The sequence below is a fragment of the Pseudophryne corroboree genome, chromosome 4, assembly GCF_028390025.1.
Source record: "Pseudophryne corroboree isolate aPseCor3 chromosome 4, aPseCor3.hap2, whole genome shotgun sequence".
In the NCBI taxonomy this organism is placed as follows: Eukaryota; Metazoa; Chordata; class Amphibia; order Anura; family Myobatrachidae; genus Pseudophryne; species Pseudophryne corroboree.
The window spans coordinates 810013725-810026825 of record NC_086447.1 but is presented as its reverse complement, the minus strand read 5'-3'; the positions used below and the strand labels follow the sequence as shown (position 1 = coordinate 810026825).

At 48.2% G+C, this 13101-nt stretch overlaps 1 protein-coding gene across 3 annotated transcripts in view; it reads left to right on the top strand.

Annotated features, from left to right (window-relative positions):
* Nucleotides 1-13101, top strand: part of ACTR2 (actin related protein 2) — a 143917-nt gene that overhangs the window by 48565 nt on the left and 82251 nt on the right. For 2 of the 3 annotated variants that reach the window (XM_063918416.1, XM_063918415.1), the window contains exon 2: nt 12759-12869. In XM_063918416.1, coding sequence (XP_063774486.1) covers nt 12759-12869 — 111 coding nt within the window. Of the gene's footprint in view, nt 1-12758; nt 12870-13101 lie in introns of those variants that run through there. The other variant, XM_063918418.1, reaches the window with a different exon arrangement.

Genomic DNA, 13101 nt, shown 5'->3' with positions numbered 1-13101 from the left:
GAAAGCCAGGGAGTTATCCGAGCTAGTCAGGAACCTCCTAAAACCAGGAAAAGTGTCAGTGCATCATTGCACAAGGGTCCTGGGAAAAATGGTGGCTTCTTACGAAGCGATTCCATTCTGCAGTTTTCACGCAAGAACTTTTCAGTGGGATCTGCTGGAAAAATGGTCCGGATCGCATCTTCAGATGCATCAGCGGATAACCCTGTCTCCAAGGACAAGGGTGTTTCTTCTGCGGTGGCTGCAAAGTACTCATCTACTAATGGGCCGCAGATTCGGCATTCAGGAAGGGTCCTGGTGACCAGGGATGCCAGCCTGAGAGGCTGGGGAGCAGTCACACAGGGAAAAAATTTCCAGGGAGTGTGATCAAGTCTGGAGAATTCTCTCCACATAAATATACTGGAGCTAAGGGCAAGTTACAATGATCTAAGCTTAGCAAGACCTCTGCTTCAAGGTCAGCCGGTATTGATCCAGTGGGACAACATCACGGCAGTCGCCCACGTAAACAGACAGGGCGGCACAAGAAGCAGAAGGGCAATAGCAGAAACTGCAAGGATTCTTCGCTGGGCGGAAAATCAGGTGATAGCACTGTCAGCAGTGTTCATTCCGACGCCCGGGAGAGTGGGGATTTCATCGGGAAGTCTTCCACATGATTGTGAACCATTGGGAAAGAACAAAGGTGGACATGATGGCGTCCCGCCTGAACAAAAAACTGGACAGGTATTGCGCCAGGTCAAGAGACCCTCAGGCAATATCTGTGGACGCTCTGGTAACACCGTGGGTGTACCAGTCAGTGTATGTGTTCCCTCCTCTGCTTCTCATACCCAAGGTACTGAGAATTATAAGACGTAGAGGAGTAAGAACTATACTCGTGGCTCCGGATTGGCCAAGAAGGACTTGGTACCTGGAACTTCAAGAGATGCTCACAGAGGACTCATGGCCTCTGCCGCTAAGAAGGGACTTGCTTCAGCAAGTACCATGTCTGTTCCAAGACTTACCGCGGCTGCGTTTGACGGCATGGCGGTTGAACGCCGGATCCTAAGGGAAAAAGGCATTCCAGAAGAGGTCATTCCTACCCTGGTCAAAGCCAGGAAGGAGGTGACCGCACAACATTATCACCACATGTGGCGAAAATATGTTGCGTGGTGTGAGGCCAGGAAGGCCCCACGAAGAAATTTCAACTCTGTCGATTCCTGCATTTCCTGCAAACAGGAGTGTCTATGGGCCTCAAATTGGGGTCCATTAAGGTTCAAATTTCGGCCCTGTCGATTTTCTTCCAGAAAGAATTGGCTTCAGTTCCTGAAGTCCAGAAGTTTGTCAAGGGAGTACTGCATATACAACCCCCTTTTGTGCCTCCAGTGGCACTGTGGGATCTCAACATAGTTCTGGGATTCCTCAAATCACATTGGTTTAAACCGCTCAAATCTGTGGATTTGAAATATCTCACATGGAAAGTGACCATGCTGTTGGCCCTGGCCTCGGCCAGGCGAGTGTCAGAATTGGCGGCTTTGTCTCACAAAAGCCCATATCTGATTGTCCATTCGGACAGGGCAGAGCTGCGGACTCGTCCCCAGTTTCTCCCTAAGGTGGTGTCAGTGTTTCACCTGAACCAGCTTATTGTGGTACCTGCGGCTACTAGGGACTTGGAGGACTCCAAGTTGCTAGATGTTGTCAGGGCCCTGAAAATATAGGTTCCAGGACGGCTGGAGTCAGGAAAACTGACTTGCTGTTATCCTGTATGCACCCAATAAACTGGGTGCTCTTGCTTCTAAGCAGACGATTGCTAGTTGGATGTGTAGTACAATTCAGCTTGCACATGCTGTGGCAGGCCTGCCACAGCCAAAATATGTAAATGCCCATTCCACAAGGAAGGTGGGCTCATCTTGGGCGGCTGCCCGAGGGGTCTCGGCTTTACAACTTTGCCGAGCAGCTACTTGGTCAGGGGCACACCCTGACTGAGGAGGACCTGGAGTTCTCTCATTCGGTGCTGCAGAGTCATCCGCACTCTCCCGCCCGTTTGGGAGCTTTGGTATAATCCCCATGGTCCTGACGGAGTCCCCAGCATCCACTTAGGACGTCAGAGAAAATAAGAATTTACTTACCGGTAATTCTATTTCTCGTAGTCCGTAGTGGATGCTGGGCGCCCATCCCAAGTGCGGATTGTCTGCAATACTTGTACATAGTTATTGTTACAAAAATCGGGTTATTATTGTTGTGAGCCATCTTTTCAGAGGCTCCGCTGTTATCATGCTGTTAACTGGGTTCAGATCACAGGTTGTACAGTGTGATTGGTGTGGCTGGTATGAGTCTTACCCGGGATTCAAAATCCTTCCTTATTGTGTACGCTCGTCCGGGCACAGTATTCTAACTGAGGCTTGGAGGAGGGTCATAGGGGGAGGAGCCAGTGCACACCACCTGATCCTAAAGCTTTTACTTTTGTGCCCTGTCTCCTGCGGAGCCGCTAATCCCCATGGTCCTGACGGAGTCCCCAGCATCCACTACGGACTACGAGAAATAGAATTATCGGTAAGTAAATTCTTATTTTAAATTAGAAATCCTTGAACACATACATAAAAAAATTCAAGTTCAAGATGGAATCGCTCAGGGCGGTTATTGCAAGCCTGGAGGAGGGGGATTACATGGTATCCCTGGACATCAAGGATGCTTACCTACATGTCCCCATTTACCATCCTCACCAGGAGTACCTCAGATTTGTGGTACAGGATTGCCATTACCAATTCCAAACACTGCCGTTTGGACTGTCCACGGCACCGAGGGTCTTTACCAAGGTAATGGCAGAAATGATGATACTCCTTCGAAAAAAGGGAGTTTTTAATTATCCCGTACTTGGACGATCTCCTTATAAAGGCGAGGTCCATGGAGCAGTTGTTGGTCGGAGTAGCACTATCTCGGGAAGTGCTACAATAGCACGGATGGATTCTATACATTCCGAAGTCACAGCTGGTTCCTACCACACGCCTGCTGTTCCTGGGGATGGTTCTGGACACAGAACAGAAAAAAAGTGTTTCTCCCGCAGGAGAAAGCCAAGGAGCTGTCATCTCTAGTCAGACCTCCTGAAACCAAAACAGGTATCTGTGCATCACTGCACACGAGTCCTGGGAAAAATGGTAGCTTCTTACGAAGCAAAATTCCATTCGGCAGGTTCCATGCAAGAACCTTTCAGTGGGACCTCTTGGACAAGTGGTCGGAATCGCATCTTCAGATGCATCGGCTGATACCCTGGTCCTTGGAGACAGGGTTATCTCTACTGTGGTGGCTGCAGAGTGCTCATCTTCAAGAGGGCCTTAGATTCGGCATACAGGACTGGGTCCTGGTAACCACGGATGCCAGCCTTCGAGGCTGGGGGGCAGTCACACAGGGAAGAAATTTCCAAGGACTTTGGTCAAGTCAGGAGTTGTCCCTACACATAAATATTCTGGAACTGAGGGCCATTTACAATGCCCTAAGTCTGGCAAGGCCTCTGCTTCAAAACCAGCCGGTACTGATCCAGTCAGACAACATCACGGCAGTCGCCCATGTAAACCGACAGGGCGGCACAAGAAGCAGGATGGCGATGGCAGAAGCCACAAGGATTCTCCGATGGGCGGAAAATCACGTCTTAGCACTGTCAGCAGTGTTCATTCCGGGAGTGGACAACTGGGAAGCAGACTTCCTCAGCAGACACGACCGACACCCGGGAGAGTGGGGACTTCATCCAGAAGTCTTCCAACTGTTGGTAAACCGTTGGGAAAGGCCACAGGTGGACATGATGGCATCCCGCCTAAACAAAAAACTAGATATTGCGCCAGGTCAAGGGACCCTCAGGCAATAGCTGTGGACGCTCTAATGACACCGTGGGTGTACCAGTCGGTTTATGTATTCCCTCCTCTGCCTCTCATACCAAAGGTACTGAGAATAATAAGAAAACGAGGAGTAAGAACGATACTCGTGGTTCCGGATGGGCCAAGAAGAGCTTGGTACCCAGAACTTCAAGAAATGATATCAGAGGACCCATGGCCTCTACCGCTCAGACAGGATCTGCTACAGCAGGGGCCCTGTCTGTTCCAAGACTTACCGCGGCTGCGTTGGACGGCATGGCGGTTGAATTCCGGATCCTAAAGCAAAAGGGCATTCCGGAGGAAGTCATTCCTACGCTGATAAAAGCCAGGAAAGAAGTAACCGCAAACAATTATCACCGTATTTGGCGAAAATATGTTGCGTGGTGTGAGGCCAGGAAGGCCCCAACAGAGGAATTTCAGCTGGGTCGTTTTCTGCACTTCCTACAGTCAAGAGTGACTATGGGCCTAAAATTGGGTTCCATTAAGGTCCAGATTTCGGCTCTGTCGATTTTCTTCCAGAAAGAACTGTCTTCACTGCCTGGAGTTCAGACATTTGTAAAGGGAGTGCTACATATTAAGCCGCTTTTTTGTGCCTTCTGTGGCACCTTGGGATCTCAACGTGGTGTTGAGTTTCTTAAAATCGCATTGGTTTGAGCCACTTAAAACTGTGGATTTGAAAGTGGTCATGTTATTGGCCTTGGCTTCGGCCAGGCGTGTGTCAGAATTGGCGGCTTTGTCGTGTAAAAGCCCTTATCTGATTTTCCATATGGATAGGGCAGAATTGAGGACTCGTCCCCAGTTTCTCCCTAAGGTGGTATCAGCTTTTCACTTGAACCAACCTATTGTAGTGCCTGCGGCTACTAGGGACTTGGAAGATTCCAAGTTACTGGACGTAGTCAGGGCCTTAAAAATTTATATTTCCAGGACGGCTGGAGTCAGGAAAACTGACTCGCTTTTATCCTGTAGGCACCCAACAAAATAGGTGCTCCTGCTTCTAAGCAGACTATTGCTCGCTGAATTTGTAGCACAATTCAGCTGGAGCATTCTGCGGATGGATTGCCGCATCCTAAATCAGTAACAGCCCATTCCACAAGGAAAGTGGGCTCATCTTGGGCGGCTGCCCGAGGGGTCTCGGCTTTACAACTTTGCCGAGCTGCTACTTGGTCGGGTTCAAACACCTTTGCAAAGTTCTATAAATTTGATACCCTGGCTGAGGAGGACCTCCTGTTTGCTCAATCGGTGCTGCAGAGTCATCCGCACTCTCCCGCCCGTTTGGGAGCTTTGGTATAATCCCCATGGTCCTTACGGAGTTCCCAGCATCCACTAGGACGTCAGAGAAAATAAGATTTTACTCACCGGTAGTGGATGCTGGGCGCCCATCCCAAGTGCGGATTGTCTGCAATACTTGTATATAGTTATTGCCTAACTAAAGGGTTATTGTTGAGCCATCTGTTGAGAGGCTCAGTTATATTTCATACTGTTAACTGGGTATAGTATCACGAGTTATACGGTGTGATTGGTGTAGCTGGTATGAGTCTTACCCGGGATTCAAAATCCTTCCTTATTGTGTCAGCTCTTCCGGGCACAGTATCCTAACTGAGGTCTGGAGGAGGGGCATAGAGGGAGGAGCCAGTGCACACCAGATAGTACCTAATCTTTCTTTTAGAGTGCCCAGTCTCCTGCGGAGCCCGTCTATTCCCCATGGTCCTTACGGAGTTCCCAGCATCTACTACGGACTACGAGAAATAGATTTACCGGTGAGTAAAATCTTATTTTCTATTATCTGTGGCCTGTGCTCCTGCTTATCAGATGTGAGCAAATTAGGTGACTTCTATTTGGGTTTATAGTACAGGTTGAGTATCCCATATCCAAATATTCCGAAATACGGAATATTCCGAAATACAGACTTTTTTGAGTTAGAGTGAGATAGTAAAACCTTTGTTTTTTGATGGCTCAATATACACAAACTTTGTTTAATACACAAAGTTATTAATAATATTGTATTAAATGACCTTCAGGCTGTGTGTATAAGGTGTATATGAAACATAAATGAATTGTGTGAATGTACACACACTTTGTTTAATGCACAAAGTTATAAAAAATATTAGCTAAAATTACCTTCAGGCTGTGTGTATAAGGTGTATATGAAACATAAATGCATTCTGTGCTTAGACTTGGGTCCCATCACCATGATATCTTTATGGTATCTAATTATTCCAAAATACGGAAAAATCCGATATCCAAAATACCCCTGGTCCCAAGCATTTTGGATAAGGGATACTCAACCTGTATTACAAGAGCTTTTTCTTTTAAATGTTGAGGAATACATGGACCTGGGTTGAATAGCTTCCTTCCAGCCCCTGTCTCTTTCCTTGCAGTGCAATTGCCTCTTTGCCATGAGACACTCATTGCAGTAATCTGCTGCTCTCAAACTGGCAGCTTCAGTGTATGTAGTGGTTTACAGCTACCCTTATTTCTCTAACGTCCTAAGTGGATGCTGGGGACTCCGTAAGGACCATGGGGATTAGCGGCTCCGCAGGAGACTGGGCACAAAAGTAAAGCTTTAGAACTACCTGGTGTGCACTGGCTCCTCCCCCTATGACCCTCCTCCAAGCCTCAGTTAGATTTATGTGCCCGAACGAGAAGGGTGCACACTAGGTGGCTCTCCTGAGCTGCTTAGTGAAAAGTTTAGTTTTAGGTTTTTTATTTTCAGTGAGACCTGCTGGCAACAGGCTCACTGCATCGAGGGACTAAGGGGAGAAGAAGCGAACTCACCTGCGTGCAGAGTGGATTGTGCTTCTTAGGCTACTGGACATTAGCTCCAGAGGGACGATCACAGGCCCAGCCATGGATGGTTCCCAGAGCCGCGCCGCCGGCCCCCTTACAGAGCCAGAAGACAGAAGAGGTCCGGAAAATCGGCGGCAGAAGACGTCCTGTCTTCAACAAGGTAGCGCACAGCACTGCAGCTGTGCGCCATTGCTCTCAGCAAACTTCACACTCCGGTCACTGAGGGTGCAGGGCGCTTGGGGGGGGGGCGCCCTGAGACGCAATAAAAACACCTTGGATGGCAAAAAATGCATCACATATAGCTCCTGGGCTATATGGATGCATTTAACCCCTGCCAGAATACATAGAAAAACAGGAGATAGGCTCCGCCCCCTTATCGGCGGCCTTATCTCCTCAGCACACTGGCGCCATTTTCCCTCACAGCTCCGTTGGAGGGAAGCTCCCTGGCTCTCCCCTGCAGTCACTACACTACAGAAAGGGTTTAAAAAGAGAGGGGGGGCACTAATTACGCGCAGTATAAAAGATACAGCAGCTATAAGGGGAAAAACACTTCTATAAGGTTATCCCTGTGTATATATATATAGCGCTCTGGTGTGTGCTGGCAAACTCTCCCTCTGTCTCCCCAAAGGGCTAGTGGGGTCCTGTCCTCTATCAGAGCATTCCCTGTGTGTGTGCTGTATGTCGGTACGTTTGTGTCGACATGTATGAGGAGAAAAATTATGTGGAGACGGAGCAGATTGCCTGTAATAGTGATGTCACCCCCTAGGGGGTCGACACCTGAGTGGATGAACTGTTGGAAGGAATTACGTGACAGTGTCAGCTCTGTATAAAAGACAGTGGTTGACATGAGACAGCCGGCTACTCAGCTTGTGCCTGTCCAGACGTCTCATAGGCCATCAGGGGCTCTAAAGCGCCCGTTACCTCAGATGGCAGATATAGACGCCGACACGGATACTGACTCCAGTGTCGACGGTGAAGAGACAAATGTGACTTCCAGTAGGGCCACACGTTACATGATGGAGGCAATGAAAAATGTTTTACACATTTCTGATAATACGAGTACCACCAAAAAGGGGTATTATGTTCGGTGAGGAAAAACTACCTGTAGTTTTCCTGAATCTGAGAAATTAAATGAGGTGTGTGATGATGCGTGGGTTTCCCCCGATAACAACTGATAATTTCTAAAATGTTATTGGCATTATATCCTTTCCCGCCAGAGGTTAGGGTGCGTTGGGAAACACCCCCTAGGGTGGATAAAGCGCTCACACGCTTGTAAGGGCTCTACCCTCTCCTGAGATGGCCGCCCTTAAGGATCCTGCTGATAGAAAGCAGGAGGGTATCCTAAAATGTATTTACACACATACTGGTGTTATACTGCGACCAGCAATCGCCTCAGCCTGGATGTGCAGTGCTGGGTTGGCGTGGTCGGATTCCCTGACTGAAAATATTGTTACCCTAGATAGGGACAGTATATTTTTGCCTATAGAGCATTTAAAAGATGCATTTCTATATATGCGTGATACACAGCGGAATATTTGCCGACTGGCATCAAGTCTAAGTGCGTTGTCCATTTCTACCAGTAGAGGGTTATGGACACGACAGTGGTCAGGTGATGCGGATTTCAAACGGCACTTGGAAGTATTGCCTTATTAAGAGGAGGAGTTATTTGGGGTCGGTCTTTCAGACCTGGTGGCCACGGCAACAGCTGGGAAATCCACGTTTGTACCCCAGGTCGCCTCTCAACATGAGAAGACGCCGTATTATCAGGCGCAGTCTTTTCGTGGACAAGCGGGCAAAAGGTTCCTCATTTCTGCCCGTGACAGAGGGAGAGGAAAAAAGGCTGCAGAAATCAGCCAGTTCCCAGGAACAGAAACCCTCTCCCGCCTCTGCCAAGCCCTCAGTATGACGCTGGGGCTTTACAAGCAGAATCAGGCACGGTGGGGGGCCCGTCTCAATGATTTTCAGCGCGCAGTGGGCTCACTCGCAAGTAGACCCCTGGATCCTTCAGGTGGTATCTCAGGGGTACAAATTGGAATTCGAGACGTTTCCCCCTTGCCGTTTCCTAAAGTCGGCTTTACCGATGTCTCCTTCTGACAGGGAGACAGTTTTGGAAGCCATTCACAAGCTGTATTCCCAGCAGGTGATAATCAAGGTACCCCTCCTGCAACAGGGAACGGGGTATTATTCCACACTGTTGTGGTACCGAAGCCGGACGGCTCGGTGAGACCGATTCTAAATCTAAAATCTTTGAACACTTACATACAGAGGTTCAAATTCAAGATTGAGTCACTCAGAGCAGTGATTGCGAACCTGGAAGAAGGACTACATGATGTCTCGGGACATCAAGGATGCTTACCTTCATGTCCAAATTTACCCTTCTCACCAAGGGTACCTCAGGTTTATGGTACAGAACTGTCACTATCAGTTAAGACGCTGCCGTATGGATGGTCCACGGCACCCCGGGTCTTTACCAAGGTAATGGCCGAAATGATGATATTCCTTCGAAGGAAGGGAATTTTAGTTATCCCTTACTTGGACGATTCCCTGATAAGGGTAAGATCCAGGGAACAGTTGGAGGTCGGTGTAGCACTATCTCAGGTAGTGTTGCGGCAGCACGATTGGATTCTCAATATTCCAAAATCGCAGCTGGTTCCGACGACTCGTCTTCTGTTCCTAGGGATGATCCTGGACACAGTCCAGAAAAAGGTGTTTCTCCCGGAGGAGAAAGTCAGGGAGTTATCCGAGCTAGTCAGGAACCTCCTAAAACCGAGCCAAGTCTCAGTGCATCAATGCACAAGGGTTCTGGGTAAAATGGTGGCTTCCTATGAAGCAATCCCATTCGGCAGATTCCACGCAAGTACTTTCCAGTGGGACCTGCTGGACAAATGGTCCAAGTCGCATCTTCAGATGCATCAGCGGATAACCCTGTCACCAAGAACAAGGGTGTCCCTCCTGTGTTGGTTGCAGAGTGCTCATCTTCTAGAGGGCCGCAGATTCGGCATTCAGGACTGGGTCCTGGTGACCACGGATGCCAGCCTGCGAGGCTGGGGAGCAGTCACACAGGGAAGGAATTTCCAGGGCTTGTGGTCAAGCCTGGAGACATCACTTCACATAAATATCCTGAAGCTAAGGGCCATTTACAATGCTCTAAGCTTAGCAAGACCTCTGCTTCAAGGTCAGCCGGTGTTGATCCAGTCGGACAACATCACGGCAGTCACCCACGTAAACAGACAGGGTGGCACTAGAAGCAGGAGGGCAATGGCAGAAGCTGCAAGGATTCTTCGCTGGGCGGAAAATCATGTGATAGCACTGTCAGCAATTCCGGGAGTGGACAACTGGGAAGCAGACTTCCTCAGCAGACACGACCTCCACCCGGGAGAGTGGGGACTTCACCCAGAAGTCTTCCACATGATTATAAACCGTTGGGAAAAACTCGACAGGTATTGCGCCAGGTCAAGGGACCCTCAGGCAATAGCTGTAGACGCTCTTGTAACACCGTGGGTGTACCAGTCAGTGTATGTGTTCCCTCATCTGCCTCTCATACCCAAGGTACTGAGATTGATAAGATGGAGAGGAGTAAGCACTATATTCGTGGCTCCGGATTGGCCAAGAAGGACTTGGTAACCGGAACTTCAAGAGATGTTCACGGAGGATCCGTGGCCTCAACCTCTAAGAAGGGACCTGCTCCAGCAAGGACCCTGTCTGTTCCAAGACTTACCGCGGCTGCGTTTGACGGCATGGTGGTTGAACGCCGGATCCTGAAGGAAAAAAGGCATTCCGGATGAAGTCATCCCTATCCTGATCAAAGCCAGGAAGGATGTAACCGCAAAACATTATCACCGCATTTGGCGAAAATATGTTGCGTGGTGCGAGGCCAGTAAGGCCCGACGGAGGAAATTCAACTGGGTCGATTCCTACATTTCCTGCAAACAGGAGTGTCTATGGGCCTGAAATTGGGGTCCATTAAGGTTCAAATTTCGGCCCTGTCAATTTTCTTCCAAAAAGAACTAGCTTCAGTCCCTGAAGTTCAGACGTTGTAAAAGGAGTACTGCATATACAGCCTCCTTTTGTGCCTCCAGTGGCACCTTGGGATCTCAATGTAGTTTTTGGGTTCCAAAAGTCACATTGGTTTGAACCACTTAAATCTGTGGAGTTAAAATATCTCACATGGAAAGTGGTCATGCTGTTGGCCCTGGCCTGGGCCAGGCGCGTGTCAGAATTGGCGGCTTTATCCTGCAAAAGCCCTTATCTGATTTTCCATTCGGACTGGGCGGAATTGAGGACTCGTCCTCAGTTTCTCCCTAAGGTGGTTTCAGCGTTTCACCTGAACCAACCTTTTGTGGTGCCTGCGGCTACTAGGGACTTGGAGGACTCCAAGTTGCTAGACGTTGTCAGGGCCCTGAAAATATATATTTCCAGGACGGCTGGAGTCAGAAAATCTGACTCGCTGTTTATCCTGTATGCACCCAACAAGCTGGGTGCTCCTGCTTCTAAGCAGACTATTGCTCGTTGGATTTGTAGTACAATTCAGCTTGCACATTCTGTGGCAGGCCTGCCACAGCCAAAAATCTATAAATGCCCACTCCACAAGGAAGATGGGCTCATCTTGGGCGGTTGCCCGAGGGGTCTCGGCTTTACAACTTTGCCGAGCAGCTACTTGGTCAGGAGCAAATACGTTTGTAAAATTCTACAAAATTGATACCCTGACTGAGGAGGACCTGGAGTTCTCTCATTTGGTGCTGCAGAGTCATCCGCACTCTCCCGCCCGTTTGGGAGCTTTGGTATAATCCCCATGGTCCTTACGGAGTCCCCAGCATCCACTTAGGACGTTAGAGAAAATAAGAATTTACTTACCGATAATTATATTTCTCGTAGTCCGTAGTGGATGCTGGGCGCCCATCCCAAGTGCGGATTGTCTGCAATACTGGTACATAGTTATTGTTACCAAAAAATCGGGTTATTGCTGTAGTGAGCCATCTTTTCTAGAGGCTCCTCTGTTATCATGCTGTTAACTGGGTTTAGATCACGAGTTGTACGGTGTGATTGGTGTGGCTGGTATGAGTCTTACCCGGGATTCAAAATCCTTCCTTATTGTGTACGCTCGTCCGGGCACAGTATCCTAACTGAGGCTTGGAGGAGGGTCATAGGGGGAGGAGCCAGTGCACACCAGGTAGTTCTAAAGCTTTACTTTTGTGCCCAGTCTCCTGCGGAGCCGCTAATCCCCATGGTCCTTACGGAGTCCCCAGCATCCACTACGGACTACGAGAAATAGAATTATCGGTAAGTAAATTCTTATTTTCTATCAAATCACTATGTATTACCCATGACTTTCAGCAGGAGGCTGTTGATACAGTTTGTGGGTAACTCTCTTCGTGGTAAAGCTTCTGGTGGGTGCATACGCATGACACTGGTGTTAAATGCTCTGGCAGGTTATGTCACCCTTTATTGTCTGGATTATTTTATAATGGGCAGGCCATTTCTCATTAAATAAATGTGTTTTAACGAATACAAGAACACCTTTAAAAAGGTATAACTTCTCATAACGTGTATTGAGTGTGGTGTCTGGTTTAAAATGTCAGGAGTGAAACATTTGTTCGTAAAAGAAAATATCCCATATTTGGTACATATCTCTGATGCTAGTACAGACGTACTTGTCACTAACGTGTTTTTTTTTTTTTTTGTAGCTTTGGAGACTACGTTTTTACAGTAGTATAATAGGTTTACATGATGAGAAAGAAATCTGATTACTGGTTCCGTCTGCATCTATGCGGTCGATTCAATTCACAGACAGTTGAATTGTGCCGGGAGTTAGCTCCCGTCGCTATTCAATTTGGCTCAAATTAAGTTGGCAAAGGCCCGTTCTCCCGCACTTAACAGGTTGAATTGTTGGGAGAACGGGCATTCTCCGACTTAACTCCCCGCCGCAATGCTGAATCCGCCTCGCGGCAGCACTTTTGTCGGATTTCTTCTCTCATCCCCCGGGGGGTGAGAAGAATTCCTGGCAATTGAGTCACTTGTCGCTGTATTCGCTATTCAACTGTCGGTGAATTGAATCGACCCGTATGCCACTTCTGTACCTTGTGCGCACTGGTTTGAAACACTGTTCATGTATCTTTGTCTCTCTTTATGTTTTAGTTTGTGAAATGCGGATATGCCGGATCCAACTTCCCAGAGCACATCTTCCCGGCTCTGGTTGGGCGACCTGTTATCCGTTCTACAGCCAAAGTGGGAAACATTGAAATCAAGGTAACTGAACAATACAAACTCCCCAATATTGCAGTGACTGGTAATTACGTGCAGAGAATGTTGGCTCAGTAGAAGCCTTACTTCCAATAGGAGACACATGAAGCTTTCCTGTATCTGTTCTGTAACATTCTTCCTGCCCTTCCTTTAGAGTTGTTTATGTGAAATACTGCATACAGATCTATAGTGCAATTTAGAAACGCATTATTGCATGCATGAAGAGTTAATGCAGACC